The 15730-nt window shown below is 37.3% G+C and overlaps 1 protein-coding gene across 1 annotated transcript in view; it reads right to left on the bottom strand.

Annotated features, from left to right (window-relative positions):
* Positions 1–227: 227 nt before the first annotated feature.
* Positions 228–15730, bottom strand: part of LOC138327481 (syntaxin-binding protein 4-like) — a 35808-nt gene continuing 20305 nt past the window's right edge. Inside the window, exons 12-20 of the mRNA XM_069273603.1 lie at positions 13441–13568; positions 13007–13105; positions 6546–6611; positions 5581–5745; positions 5175–5291; positions 3189–3235; positions 2830–2963; positions 2391–2448; positions 228–2007 (exon numbers count right to left, since the gene is read on the bottom strand). Coding sequence (XP_069129704.1) covers positions 1899–2007; positions 2391–2448; positions 2830–2963; positions 3189–3235; positions 5175–5291; positions 5581–5745; positions 6546–6611; positions 13007–13105; positions 13441–13568 — 923 coding nt within the window. The 3' untranslated portion in view covers positions 228–1898. The remainder of the gene's footprint in view (positions 2008–2390; positions 2449–2829; positions 2964–3188; positions 3236–5174; positions 5292–5580; positions 5746–6545; positions 6612–13006; positions 13106–13440; positions 13569–15730) is intronic.

Below are 15730 nucleotides of genomic sequence, written 5' to 3'. Positions count from 1 at the left end.
AGCATGAGCAGCTTAATCAGAGATTTGTGAAAAATGTTGTTAACAAGTGACTGAGCAATCATGTTTTTAATAAATAGGCCTTGGTACAAGTATTCTTAGTTTTCTTGAAAGAAAAAAAATTGAAACCAAACATTTTCAAAACCCAAAAATTCACAAAACTACAATTTGGGAGTACTTGTACATACAACCTGAATTAGACAAAAAGAACAACAACATCAGGCAAAGTAACCATACAGCAAAGATTCATTGTAGATAAAAAACATAAATTGAGAATCTATGAATGATTACATCAAAACCACTTACAGTGTAAGCAGGTCATGCATAATGTCATGTTTAAAACAACACAGCTAAAACTATTCATTACTGAAAATTAAAAAGTGGCTACATTAAGATTTTGATTAGTACAATATTTATAGTTAAAATCTATAAATAGAAATCACTAGCCTTTTATCACAGAACATTCACACATAAATATGACAACCTCACGGCACACATATACCATTAAATGTAGGATAACGATGTATCTATACACCACCCAACTCTTAAATATCTCACCAGCGAAAAACACCTGTTATATGTTAACACAGCCTTGATCCTGTCACAGACAATGTTAATGTACATAATAACATCCACAATGGCTGCCTACATGAATTCCTTTCTTCATATCATCAGATCATCATTTTATCAGATCAAATTAGCACAAGTAGGTAAAAAAATTTTGCTATTATTTCAGTTGTTTTTTGTTCTACTTGAATAGCTCTTATTTAATTAGTGTAAACACCGCCAAATGCACAACCGTTACATAAAAAGCATAAATCAGATTCTAACTTTAATGATTGTTATTGAGGACAATTATGCTTCTCTTTCATGGAATGAAAAATGATAGAGGAAGACAATTGAATCGATGAATAATGCTGATGAATATACATGTAATCAAATCGTTGTACAAAAAACCCCATTAAAAACCGTAACCTGATCTGGTCCTGACAGAACACATCATTGTGTTTATATATGGAGGCACCAATGATATAATCATCAGCAGGCTACTAATGATCTCTTTGGTTTGGTCACTCCAACAGACTTGTTCACTCTGTTGCAGCTAAAATGATAATATGGCTTGTAGAGGTCAAAAGGTTATGACTGACTTAGAGAAAATACATGGATATAAAGTTTGTAACAGTTGTTATTATGTATGTATAAATGTATGTTAAACAAAATATATATACCGACTTACAGGTAAGATATAAACACCGACTTACAGGTAAGACATAAATACCAAATTACAGGTATGATATAAATACCAAATTACAGGTATCTTAAAGATATAAATACCAGTGCCACCTATAACTGTACAGCCAGGGTTTTTAGTGGATCAAAAATTACACGATTTTAACATAAAACAAAAAAAAAAAAAATTCAGAGTTTGGCTATAAGTGTGTGTCTGATCATTTTTAAATTGTCAAAATTACTGACTATATACAGTATTATAATTGAAGGTAATACATGTTATAGTTCCAGTGTAAACATTTATACGATGCAGATCAGACTCAATGATCATGAATCAGTCATAAAAAAAAGTTCCTTTTTTAATGGCTAACCAAAAACTTCATTCAAATATCGTAAAGCCAGGATTATGGTCAGAAATGTGGTAAGTTCAGCACCTTCTCCAAGACACAAACTGGAGATTCCTTTAGAAACAATATAACAGCTTGAGATTTGTTGTGGAGAAGGACAGTTAGCTGGGAATGTCCACTTCAATTACGACTATTAAGATAACATTCCATGGCTTTAAGTTTCTGTTCCCTGTCACATCCAGTGTTTCGCGGCTGAGTTTCTGTGGCCAGACATACGACTGTTTAGGATTACATTCTGCGGCTTTGAGTTTCTGTGGCCAGACACTACGACTGTTTAGGAGGTTCGGCTGGCTTCTGTTTGGGTTTACTCTCCTGTACATGTTGTTGAACTCCTGACTTGGGATGTGACCAGGTAGTTACTTGTGTTATATGACTGGAAATAAACATTGTGACACATGTTCTCAATGTAAAATACTTGTGTTATGTTATGACTGGAAAGTTCAACATATGAATGTAAAATACTTGTGTTATAATATGACACGAAATAAACATTGTGACACATGCTATCAACGTAAAATTCTTGTGTTATATTAAATAATCATATCAAACACACATGAAGTAAACTTCATCAGTAGTACAAGTAATATATATAAACAGGAGATGATCTCACAGTTATACTAGATGTTACACTCATTTCTACACTTTTCTAAACACGATTGAGAAATACATCAAAGCTGATGAGACAATTTACAAATTTTAATTGATACCCTTAAGTTATAAGAAGAACATACATGAATGGTATGTTTAATGACTTACTTGATGTAGTACTTCATACCATCCGCTGTGTAAGCTTCCTCCCAGCCATAAGGTAATGCTGTAACCATGACAACAGTTTGATTCCAGGTAAATACACATTTACTTCTTGCTAATAAAATTCTATGTCTTAGATTCTTTAATGGAATTTTGGGTACCCGGATATTCCTTATTATCAATTCAATTAATTGTAATTTCATTTTAAATTCCAGTAAGAAATATCTTAAATTCACCCCAGGACCTCAAAGTTTTATTAGTTGGTACCAACCACAGAAGTTTAAAATGTCTTAAGACGTGACAGAAAAAGGAAGTAAGATATTTTGATGGAATTGCTCTGATCATTTAAAACGAATAAAAATATAATCAGTAATATTAAATCATTAAATCATTTCACAACAATGTGAAAACAAACAGTTCTGCTTATATATTTCTGAAAACTTACGTTCTGACTCTATGATGGCTCGGACGGCCTGCACCACCTCTTTAGCCTCAGCGGCCAGTGTTTTGGGTGTGGACTTTTTATGTTTCCCCAAGTAGCCTGGTGGCCTGTTCCCTCTAGCACTTTCCCCTTGTGACCTAAACGTTGGATAACGATTGTAAATGTAAACAGATTTTTTAATGAAATGTTGCTGTGATTGTTTTACCGCTACAATACCAAGTGCATACTGATAACTGTTTAACATTTTTTCTGAAAAAATAGCCTCAATTTTTCATAATCAGGTACAAGGTAGTGAGGTACTACCGCTAATCTTATTTTCTGCGATTTTTTATATTTTTTTTTTCTCATTAAGTCTGACTTACTTTGTTCCAAGAGTGTTGCCCTGAGCTGTTATAGTTTCATGGACGTGCTGGAACACATAATAAAACATTGTAGTATGTGGAGTTGACATACCCTAGTGTCATCATTAAATGATGTATGTATATGTGTGTGGGGTTTTATTAGTTTAATATCCTATTAATAGTCAGGATCATGTGAGGATGTGCCAAGTTTGTTGGTGGATGAAAGCTGGAATACCCAGAGAAAAAGCACCAACCAGCAATCAGTACCTGGCAACTGCTTCACATGGGATTTGAACTCGGGACCCCGAGGTAAAGGGCTTGTGGTAATATGTCGAGACATCTTAACCACTTAGCCACCTGACTCTTCACTTATATAATCCTTACAAGGAATGTATTTGTGTTATCTGATTTATCGATTTGAATGTATACCAATAATTGAAATGTGGATAAATATTGATGTCTTTAAATGATAATTCTCTCAACGGTTTAACAAAATATTCTGTCCAAAGATTTTACTCTCCACTGTAAAAAATGTGAGGTGAGGACATCATTAACACAAATCTTACACTCAGCATTTAACATGATTAACGTAACTTAAGAACAATAAAATATAATTTAAAGTTCTCGCATGCAAACAAAATCATGAAAACAAGACAATACTACCTTTTTATTACTGTTGACATATCCCAACCAGAAAACATGTCAGGTTGTATAAACTTATGAAAAAAGGAGTCAAATTAGGTAGGAGAAATCCGGAATATTCCGTATCATATATGTATGCTACATTTTAAAGCGTACTGTATTTGATAAGGGTACGTTAAGATATTAAAGTATTCATATACGAGTGTAAATATATATTTTATCCCATAACTATGCATGTTTCACAATGGAAAAACCATGTGATAAATTCCATAGCAGTTGGTAATCATTTATGTTTACACACTCCAGTGATTGGTTAATTTCAAGATCTCTTGATTCCGATTGGCTCTCAAAATTGGCCTCCTTTTCATAGCGCATTTTCTTTTGAATAGCATTGTATTGACTGTTTAACAGGTATTCAAAGTATCAAACAATAGAATTTTGGCTCTCAATTTAGGCACTATATTCTATGGCGGAAAGATATCACTACACAATGTATGGTGGTAAGTTTCCCTGAAAGAAGACTAGAAAATGGCCACCACTGTATAAATATAGAGTTAAAGTTATGGGATAAATAAGTTCCCCAACGCGTGATTGTTGTTTATCATGTTTATCTAAACTCTTGTTAGTTAATGTTCAAATTTTTAAAAGACACTCGCTAAAGCTTGTGAATATTAACTAACTCGAGTTTGATAAACATGGTAAACAACAGTCACTTGTTGGGGAAGATCTATCTATATATATATATTAGTAACACAGGTCATAATATAAATGTTCTTTATACCAAAGTTAAGTGGAATAGAGTTGTTTCCCTTCTATCTTTACCATAAAGAATTGTCTATTTTTTTTCTTGTAAAAAAAATACGGCTTTAGTCACATTAAGTAACTTGGTTGTGTGGCTATTATTGTGATTGTTTATATTATGTGGATGTATGGTTTGTAATAAAGAGAGAGATGTAAGCTTGTTTTAAAATAAAATTATGAAATATGGAAATTGTATGAAGTCCTTCTAAAAAGGAATATATATTGTATAAAATGTAATATTTATAAAACATTTTCTTTGTAAAAAACAAAACAAAACAAAAAACACAAACTGATAGAATTTTTACATCATGTATTGTAAATATACATATCTTAATAAAGTCCTTATCACATCAGCATTACTGAGCTGAAATAAAATTGCACGAACTCTATTTAGTGTAAGTTATCTATATAGCTAGTATAAATGGTGATTGTACCAATTCATCATTGCGCTTGCCGGTTCAAGATCCTGTGCTAAAATAAGTATTTACAGTAAATAGTAACTTTTCACATCGTGTATGTAAATAAATTCAACTCGCATAACATTCAAACAATATATCTACAAACCTCTGCAAACTGAAGAAGTTTCTCAGTTGAGACCTCATAAGCTTTCTTCCCAGCTTCTGACTTTTTCAGCTGGCAATTCAACACTGCAATCTTTTGTTGCATGGAAGGGCTCTGATCCTGAATTTCAGAACATTTAAAGGTAAAGGTTTTTGGGTTTTTAATATAATTACCTTCAGTATCTATCAAAGCTGAAAATGATAATTAAATATTTTCAAATACAAAAACATACCATGATTTTGATGACAATACACAATAAAACAATAGTCTTAAATCATTTTTGTCACTATTCCATTATTTACCATTCACTTAAATTATTAGATTGTTTTTGGAATGATGGTTGAGTTGAGCTATCCATAACTTGTATTGGGCTTTTTATGAAACAATAGTTGAACAATTTTATACTCACTTGTCCACCTTTAATGTGAGATTTGAGTTTAGCGATCTCACTCTCCAGAAGTTGTACAACCTCCTCGTAATCTTGTTCCATGCTGCGAGCTGCTCGCTGGGCCTGCTCTGCCAGCTGGACCTTGGTCTTGAGAGACTTTGTCTCCTCTATGGCTCCCTGTGCTCGCTTTAATACACAAATCCATGTAAAATGCATTCAGTAGTGTGAAAGATGATCAAATGTATAATAAGACCATACAAAAAAATATTTGTGTTTCCGGTAATATAACTGGACCGACCCTATAAAATCAGTGCCTACTCAAAAACTTTTTATCAGTTTTGTCCTCGAGCAAACAAATAACAACCTAAATTTTGTTTGGTTTTGCTCAAAATCAAGAATTTTGGTACAAATTCTGTAAATTTAAGACACTAATCCCCTGGGAATCAAATCCATGGTTTATATAAGATTGAATAAAGTCTATTTCAGTTTGTCACTACAAGAAACTGGGATGAAGAGAAAAATATATAAAGAAGAAAGAAAAATCCCTACCTACCGACCCTTCATTTTCAAAGGGTGTGTTACCGGAAACAAGAATATTTTTTTATTTGGCCTAATTTATTATTTAATGTAGACTCAATGTATACAGATCACCAAATATATGATACAATATATTAAACTTATATAGCGTTGATAATGGCAGTCACAGTTAACCATCACACACAAGTATTGGTTTCTAATACATCCATTTACTACTATCATGACAAAGAGTAGCCTGCACTAATAATGGTCACAGTTTGCATGTCACACTTGCTGACAAGCTGACAACTCCTGAGAGTTGATAACCAACTTCCATGAAAGCCAAACTTGTCCTGTGTGCTCACAACATTACGTACAGATTTTCATCTTTCTCCTACTACACAAAGAAGATATAAAATACATAAGATGACCACCTAAAATAATCAAAGTGGTAATGTTTTGTAACTCACTTTTCTAATGCTCTGTAAATCCTCTTCTGCTCTGAAGCATGAGTTTTCTTTCTCTTGTAACAATGCCTGTAATAGTCAATGTTAAACATGTTCTGGTGTACTAATTAACAGGACAGACTACTGTATTTGTAGAAAGAAACAAATTTGAACTGACAGTATATCCTGTTAGTAATTTACTAACTGTCAAGGGGAGATAATCCCCTCAAAGTGTACAATGGCTTTAAACTTTTTTGTCCAACTTTTAAACCTACATTTTCCTTTTTTTATGAAAAATATAATCATTAATTACCACTAATGTTCCAATTTTGTGGAAATTTATGAAGTACAATGTAAAGTGGCAAATTATTTTTAAATCACATACTGATTTGCAAAAGTTATCTATATGCGGTAGTAAGTATATTGAGGAATGTAGGTCACATTGCAGGAATAATTTCTGGAAAGACGTTTTTAGAGCATGGAAAAAATTCAATGACGTGGACGGGGTGAGAGAAAAAATAGATAAATTATCATGTACACAGACAAAGCCATTATGGTATAATAAAGATATAACTATTGGAGGAAAGGTAGTTTTTTATAAGTCCTGGTATGATAGGGGTGTAACAATAATTAATTATTTAGTAAAAGATCCCACTACATGTTCTTTCTATACATATCAAGAATTCATGCATGTGTATAATATCGATATAAATTTCCTTCAATTTCATGGTATAATCTCATCTATCAAAAGACTTTTAACGAGACTTAATGTTGTAAATATGAACCATGAAATAGTCAATCCAATTATCCCTAATAATATCTTACTTTTTATGAAAAATTTAAATGGGACAAAAGATTTTTATAATATTATGGTTAAAAATAATCTCATTTCAACTGGTAGAAGAAAATGGGATGATCTATTTGAAGATATTGAACTAAATTGGGTCAACATATATAATAATCCTTTCAAGGTTACTAAAAACACAAAACTACAATATTCAGTATAGGATAGTACAAAATATTTTAACAACAAACTCGTTTTTATGTAAAGTAGGATTAGCTAATAATCCAATATGTAACTTGTGCAATCTTGAAAGAGAAACCATTGTCCATATTCTTTGATAATGCAGAGAAACTCAGAGGTTTTTGCAAAGCGTAGAGACATTCCTGGATGCACTCAATATCCCGTTTCAATACAATAAACAAAGCTTTCTTTTTGGTTTGATTTTACAAAATAGATATCATCCTTAAAATAGAATTGACAATGAAATTTTGATTATTATCAAGTATTACATATACAAAACCAGATGTTTGCATAAAATTTTAAGTCCACATGCTCTACTCAACTTAATTAAAGAACACTACATTTCTCAAAAACATATTGCCAATAGTAAAGGTGGAGGTGCTCAGCGGAAATGTGAAAATGAATGGAGAAAATGGGAAAAACTTATTGATTTAGCTGACTAGTTAACTATTTGTATGTTTCTCTATTTAATGTGACAATCTATGATAGTATTATCATGGAAATATACACATGTAACTATGTATCATGTACTATAATAACATTTTTACCATGTACATAAATTAGTTATCCTTCATTGAGCTCCTGGAGTTAAATAATACCACATAAATCTTGTTTCGATCTCTAGTCCTCTCTCTCTCTCTCTCTCTCTCTCTCTCTCTCTCACACTCTCGATCTCCCTCCCTCTTTCTCTCTAATATGTATCATACTCTTTCCTTAGAGTGCTTGTGTAAGAACTTGCTTGCAAGGGTGTGTATGTAGGCGTGTGTGGCGTATGTGTGTCTGTGTGGATGTGGGAGTGAGGATTATGTTCGTAAATGATGGTGATGATGATTATGATAAAGAATGGTAATGACGATGACTATTATGAATGTTGCTGCTGAAGATGATGATGATGATGGTGATGATGAATGATGATGAATGGTGATGGTGATGATGATGATGATGATGATGAATGATGATGATGATGATGATGATGATGATGATGATGATGATGATAATGATGATGATGATGATGAATGGTGATGGTGATGATGATGATGCAGCAGATTATGATGATGATGGTAAGTGCTGTGGCAGATGACGATTGATGATAACCTTTTGTTTTGTATTTGTAAAAATGCTTTGGAAAAATAAAATAATTATAAAACAAGAGGCCCAGAGGGCCTGTATCGCTCACCTGGTTGGTAATGCCAAGTAATGTTCTGAATACAAGTTCATTGTTTATTTTCTGAAGGAATTTGAATATTAACCTCTAATTCCCCTATTGGGCCCAACTTTTTCTGCTCAAGGGGGTCAAAGCCAAAATTTATACGAATTCTGTTAACCCCAAGGATGTTTCTGGCCAAATATGGTTACAATCCATGCAGAACTCTAGGACAAGTAGCGATTTTTACGATTTACCTCTATTTCCCTTATCGGGCCCCGCCCCTCCTGCCCCCCGGGGGTCAGAGCCAAAATTTATACAAGTTCTGGTCCCCTTCCTCCAAGGATGTTTCCCAGGCAAAATTTGGTTTCAATCCATGCAGAACTCTAGGACAAGTAGCGATTTATAGAATTTACCTCTATTTCCCCTATTGGGCCCCGCCCCTCCTGCGCCCCGAGGGTCAGAGCCAAAATTTATACAAGTTCTGGTCCCCTTCCCCCAAGGATGTTTCTGGCCAAATTTGGTTACAATCCATGCAGAACTCTAGGACAAGTAGCGATTTATAGGATTTACCTCTATTTCCCCTATTGGGCCCCGCCCCTCCTGCCCCCGGGGGGTCAGAGCCAAAATTTATACAAGTTCTGTTCCCCTTCCCCCAAGGATGTTTCTGGCCAAATTTGGTTACAATCCATGCAGAACTCTAGGACAAGTAGCGATTTATAGAATTTACCTCTATTTCCCCTATTGGGCCCCGCCCCTCCTGCCCCCTTGGGGTCAGAGCCAAAATTTATACAAGTTCTGTTCCCCTTCCCCCAAGGATGTTTCTGGCTAAAATTTGGTTACAATCCATGCAGAACTCTAGGACAAGTAGCGATTTATAGGATTTACCTCTATTTCCCCTATTGGGCCCCGCCCCCTCCTCCTGCCCCCGGGGGGTCAGAGCCAAAATTTATACAAGTTCTGTTCCCCTTCCCCAAAGGTTGTTTCTGGCCAAATTTGGTTACAATCCATGCAGAACTCTAGGACAAGTAGCGATTTATAGGATTTACCTCTATTTCCCTATTGGACCCCGCCCCTCCTGCCCCCGGGGGGTCAGAGCCAAAATTTATACAAGTTCTGTTCCCCTTCCCCCAAGGACGTGCCTGGCCAAATTTGGTTACAATCCATGCAGAACTCTAGGACAAGTAGCGATTTATAGGATTTACCTCCATTTCCCCTATTGGGCCCGCCCCTCCTGCCCCCGAGGGGTCAGAGCCAAAATTTATACAAGTTCTGTTCCCCTTCCCCCAAGGATGTTTTCTGGCCAAATTTGGTTACAATCCATGCAGAACTCTAGGACAAATAGCGATTTATAGGATTTACCTCTATTTCCCCTATTGGGCCCCGCCCCCCTCCTGCGCCCCGGGGTCAGAGCCAAAATTTATACAAGTTCTGGTCCCCCTTCCCCCAAGGATGTTTCTGGCCAAATTTGGTTACAATCCATGCAGAACTCTAGGACAAGTAGCGATTTATAGAATTTACCTCTATTTCCCCTATTGGGCCCCGCCCCTCCTGCCCCCGGGGGGTCAGAGCCAAAATTTATACAAGTTCTGTTCCCCTTCCCCCAAGGATGTTTCTGGCCAAATTTGTTTACAATCCATGCAGAACTCTAGGACAAGTAGCGATTTATAGGATTTACCTCTATTTTCCCTATTGGGCCCCGCCCCTCCTGCCCCCTTGGGGTCAGAGCCAAAATTTATACAAGTTCTGTTCCCCTTCCCCCAAGGATGTTTCTGGCTAAAATTTGGTTACAATCCATGCAGAACTCTAGGACAAGTAGCGATTTATAGGATTTACCTCTATTTCCCCTATTGGGCCCCGCCCCTCCTGCCCCCGGGGGGTCAGAGCCAAAATTTATACAAGTTCTGTTCCCCTTCCCCCAAGGATGTTTCTGGCCAAATTTGGTTACAATCCATGCAGAACTCTAGGACAAGTAGCGATTTATAGGATTTACCTCTATTTCCCTATTGGACCCCGCCCCTCCTGCCCCCGGGGGGTCAGAGCCAAAATTTATACAAGTTCTGTTCCCCTTCCCCCAAGGACGTGCCTGGCCAAATTTGGTTACAATCCATGCAGAACTCTAGGACAAGTAGCGATTTATAGGATTTACCTCCATTTCCCCTATTGGGCCCCGCCCCTCCTGCCCCCGAGGGGTCAGAGCCAAAATTTATACAAGTTCTGTTCCCCTTCCCCCAAGGATGTTTCTGGCCAAATTTGGTTACAATCCATGCAGAACTCTAGGACAAATAGCGATTTATAGGATTTACCTCTATTTCCCCTATTGGGCCCCGCCCCTCCTGCCCCCGAGGGGTCAGAGCCAAAATTTATACAAGTTCTGTTCCCCTTCCCCCAAGGATGTTTCTGGCCAAATTTGGTTACAATCCATGCAGAACTCTAGGACAAGTAGCGATTTATAGGATTTACCTCTATTTCCCCTATTGGGCCCCGCCCCTCCTGCCCCACGGGGTCAGAGCCAAAATTTATACAAGTTCTGGTCCCCTTCCCCCAAGGATGTTTCTGGCCAAATTTGGTTACAATCCATGCAGAACTCTAGGACAAGTAGCGATTTATAGGATTTACCTCTATTTTCCCCTATTGGGCCCCGCCCCTCCTGCCCCCTTGGGGTCAGAGCCAAAATTTATACAAGTTCTGTTCCCCTTCCCCCAAGGATGTTTCTGGCCAAATTTGGTTACAATCCATGCAGAACTCTAGGACAAGTAGCGATTTATAGGATTTACCTCTATTTCCCCTATTGGGCCCCGCCCCTCCTGCCCCCGGGGGGTCAGAGCCAAAATTTATACAAGTTCTGTTCCCCTTCCCCAAAGGTTGTTTCTGGCCAAATTTGGTTACAATCCATGCAGAACTCTAGGACAAGTAGCGATTTATAGGATTTACCTCTATTTCCCCTATTGGGCCCCGCCCCTCCTGCCCCCGGGGGGTCAGAGCCAAAATTTATACAAGTTCTTTTCCCCTTCCCCCAAGGACGTGCCTGGCCAAATTTGGTTACAATCCATGCAGAACTCTAGGACAAGTAGCGATTTATAGGATTTACCTCCATTTCCCCTATTGGGCCCCGCCCCTCCTGCCCCCGAGGGGTCAGAGCCAAAATTTATACAAGTTCTGTTCCCCTTCCCCCAAGGATGTTTCTGGCCAAATTTGGTTACAATCCATGCAGAACTCTAGGACAAGTAGCGATTTATAGGATTTACCTCTATTTCCCCTATTGGGCCCCGCCCCTCCTGCCCCCGAGGGGTCAGAGCCAAAATTTATACAAGTTCTGTTCCCCTTCCCCCAAGGATGTTTCTGGCCAAATTTGGTTACAATCCATGCAGAACTCTAGGACAAGTAGCGATTTATAGGATTTACCTCTATTTCCCCTATTGGGCCCCGCCCCTCCTGCCCCTTGGAGGGTCAGAGCAAAAATTTATACAAGTTCTGTTCCCCTTCCCCCAAGGATGTTTGTGGCCAAATTTGGTTACAATCCATGCAGATCTCTAGGACAAGTAGCGATTTATAGGATTTACCTTTTTTTCCCCTATTGGGCCCCACCCGTGCTGCCTATGGAGGGTCAGGGCCAAAATTTATACAAGTTCTGTTCCCCTTCCCCCAAGGATGTTTCTGGCCAAATTTGGTTACAATCCATGCAGAACTCTAGGACAAGTAGCGATTTATAGGATTTACCTCTATTTTCCCTATTGGGCCCCGCCCCTCCTGCCCCCGGGGGGTCAGAGCCAAAATTTATACAAGTTCTGTTCCCCTTCCCCCAAGGATGTGCCTGGCCAAATTTGGTTACAATCCATGCAGAACTCTAGGACAAGTAGCGATTTATAGAATTTACCTCTATTTCCCCTATTGGGCCCCGCCCCTCCTGCCCCCGAGGGGTCAGAGCCAAAATTTATACAAGTTCTGTTCCCCTTCCCCCAAGGATGTTTGTGGCCAAATTTGGTTACAATCCATCCAGAACTCTATGACTAGTAGCAATTTAAAGGAAATGTTGACGGACGGACGGACGGACGGACGGACGACGGACGACGGACGACGGACGACGGACGCCGCGCCATGACATAAGCTCACCGGCCCTTCGGGCCAGGTGAGCTAAAAAATGAAGTACAATGTAAATACAACTATACATTCACAGGTAGGGGAAACCTGTATAGGCTTAGCCTGTTGTTTGATTCCTTTTCATATTTTTATGAAATAAAATTTGTTGAAATTGCAATATAGGAAACAAACAAGATACACCTAAATCAAAAGAAATTCCTCCAATGAACAAATTACCTTCAATCTGATCACTTCCTGTCGCAGCTCATTTCTTTCCTGCTGCAGACTGATCAGATCCTCGTTGTTGTTTTCCCCAAAGTCTGTGATGATGCTTAACTGGAAGGAAATCCATTAAAAAGAATGTTTAATTATATCTCGTATAAAAAGTGACTTTCGTGTAAATTATTCAGAATCAATAACAGTCACATTATGATCCATAGAACATTAAATCTGTTTTCAAGACCCACAGAAAGCATGTTCAATGTTTTAATTTTCAGAATCATATAGCTGTTGTTGAATGTTATCTACATATTGTATTTCTATATATATACAAAACTCTCAAAGAAACAAGAAAAATTTTAGTACTTAATGCCATTTGATATAAAACTAAAGAGAAGAAATTACAAAGAAAAGCCAAGTTTTATATAGTTTGTTAAAAAATAACGACTTACTTCAGGATTAAACGCTGGAGGTTCCAAGATATTTGTGATGTCACCAGCAGCAAACAGCATGGCGCCAGCACCAATGTTCTTCTCTTCCAACTCAACTCGGAACAAGTTACGGGCTACCACCACAAAATCTAAAAAAACAAGAATTTGTACCCATTCTTAAAGATGCTCCACCGCTGACAAATGGTATTTTTTTCACTATCAAAAACAGGAGCAGACAATTTTGGAAGTTTCTTCAGTTACAAAAGTTACTTATTTTCTTCCATTACCAACATTGAAAAGTTTGAGCTTCTAATTTTACTTCAAGTTAAAAATATGAAAAATAATTAATTGCATCCCGAAAAAATTCCATGGCACTATATCTTATATAGAATGAAGTAATGATTGCGCATGCACCAAAGGCGAAATAAATTATTTTATGTTATTTTTTGTGTTAATTAGGCATATATATACACGATTAAACACCAATTATTGTTCAAATGATGAATATCATTTATGCTCTGTTGGCGGTGGAGCATCTTTAAATTATCAAGTGGTTACCTATCTTGTATGACATATTTCTATGAGCTGAAATCTATACATGTCTATAAATCTTTTGTTATAAGTTAAACACATACAATATATAGACATAAAAAAGATACCAAAAAAGAAGCATCAATTGTATCAAATGTTTCTGTGATGTTTACAATTATTCATGGATTTTCAGTTTTATTGTTATTTTGAACTATTTATTCCGACTGATTTTTTTTTGTTACAAGTTTGACACATACAATATATAGACATCAAAAAGATACCAAAAAAGAAGCATCAACTGTATCAAATGTTTCTGTGATGTTTACAATTATTCATGGATTTTTAGTTTTAGTGGTATTTTGAACTATTTATTCCGACTGATTTCTTTAAAAATTATACAGATTCACTGAGCAAAACAAATTGCTAGTATCAATTAATTATCAATTTTCAAGAAATGCTATTACTAATTTTTGCAGTAACTTATTAATTGTTCTATTGTGTTTGCACTCAGAACATTTTCATAGAAATCTAATGAAAATAAGACTTGTAATTCCACTCCACTACTATGCTCTACATTATGTTCCAATACAAGATCTACCAACTCCCATTTCGGGGTCAACTCAGCATGACCCTTATGATTAGCCAATCAGCGTGTCAGCTACAAAATCTTCTGTGTAGTTGATTCTCTATGAAGTAATTCCAAGAGGCCCAGAGGGCCTGTATCGCTCACCTGGTTTTTTGTTAGTAACTATCACAAGACTCTGACAATTAGAAAAATAGCAAAACTGACTCCCAAAGTTTAATTTTGAATCACAACCATACAATGATGCTATTGATACCATACAAATATGCTATCCAATTCATAGGTTCAGAGACAAAGTAATTTATATGGAAGTAGTAGCCTAATTGACCTTTTTGACCTCACATCTATGCCGTCTAAGGCCCCGGGGGTCAGCCCTATCATTTGTACAATTTTCAAATCCCAACCCTATAAGGATGCTACCATTGCATTATAAGTGCTCTTGCATTCTTAGTTGCAGAGAAGAAGTCGTTTATATGGAAATAGCTAAATTAACCCCTTTTGACCCCACCCTTCAGTCCCCCGGAGGGTCAGCCCCATCATTTGCAAAATTTAGAATCCAAACCCTATAAGGATGTAACCATTGCATTATGAGCGTAATCCCATGTTAAGTTGCAGAGAAAAAGTCATTTATATGGAAATTGACCACTTTTGACCCCACCCCTCAGGCCCCCGGGGGTCAGCCCTATCATTTGCACAATTTGGAATCCCCACCCTATAAGGATGCTACCATTGCATTATGGGTGCTATACCATGCTTAGTTGCAGAGAAGAAGTCATTTATATGGAAATAGCCAAATTGACCCCTTTTGACCCCGCCCCTCAGGCCCCCGGGGGGTCAGCCCTATCATTTGCACAATTTTGAATCCCCAAACTATAAGGATGCTACCATTGTATTATGGGTGCTATACCATGCTTAGTTTCAGAGAAGAAGTCGTTTATATGGAAATAGCCAAATTGACCCCTTTTGACCCCGCCCTCAGGCCCCCGGGAGGTCAGCCCAATCATTTTCACAATTTTAAATCCCCATCCTATAAGGATGCTACCATTGCATTATGGGTGCTATCCCATGCTTGGTTTCAGAGAAGAAGTCGTTTATATGGAAAGAGCCAAATTGACCCCTTTTGACCCCGCCCCTCAGGCCCCCCCGGGGGTCAGCCCCATCATTTGTACAATTTTGAATCCCCACCCTATAACGAAA

Source organism: Argopecten irradians, chromosome 7, assembly GCF_041381155.1.
Source record: "Argopecten irradians isolate NY chromosome 7, Ai_NY, whole genome shotgun sequence".
Lineage (NCBI taxonomy): Eukaryota > Metazoa > Mollusca > Bivalvia > Pectinida > Pectinidae > Argopecten > Argopecten irradians.
The sequence above is the reverse complement of the archived record's forward strand: the minus strand, read 5'-3'. Positions and strand labels throughout refer to the sequence as shown.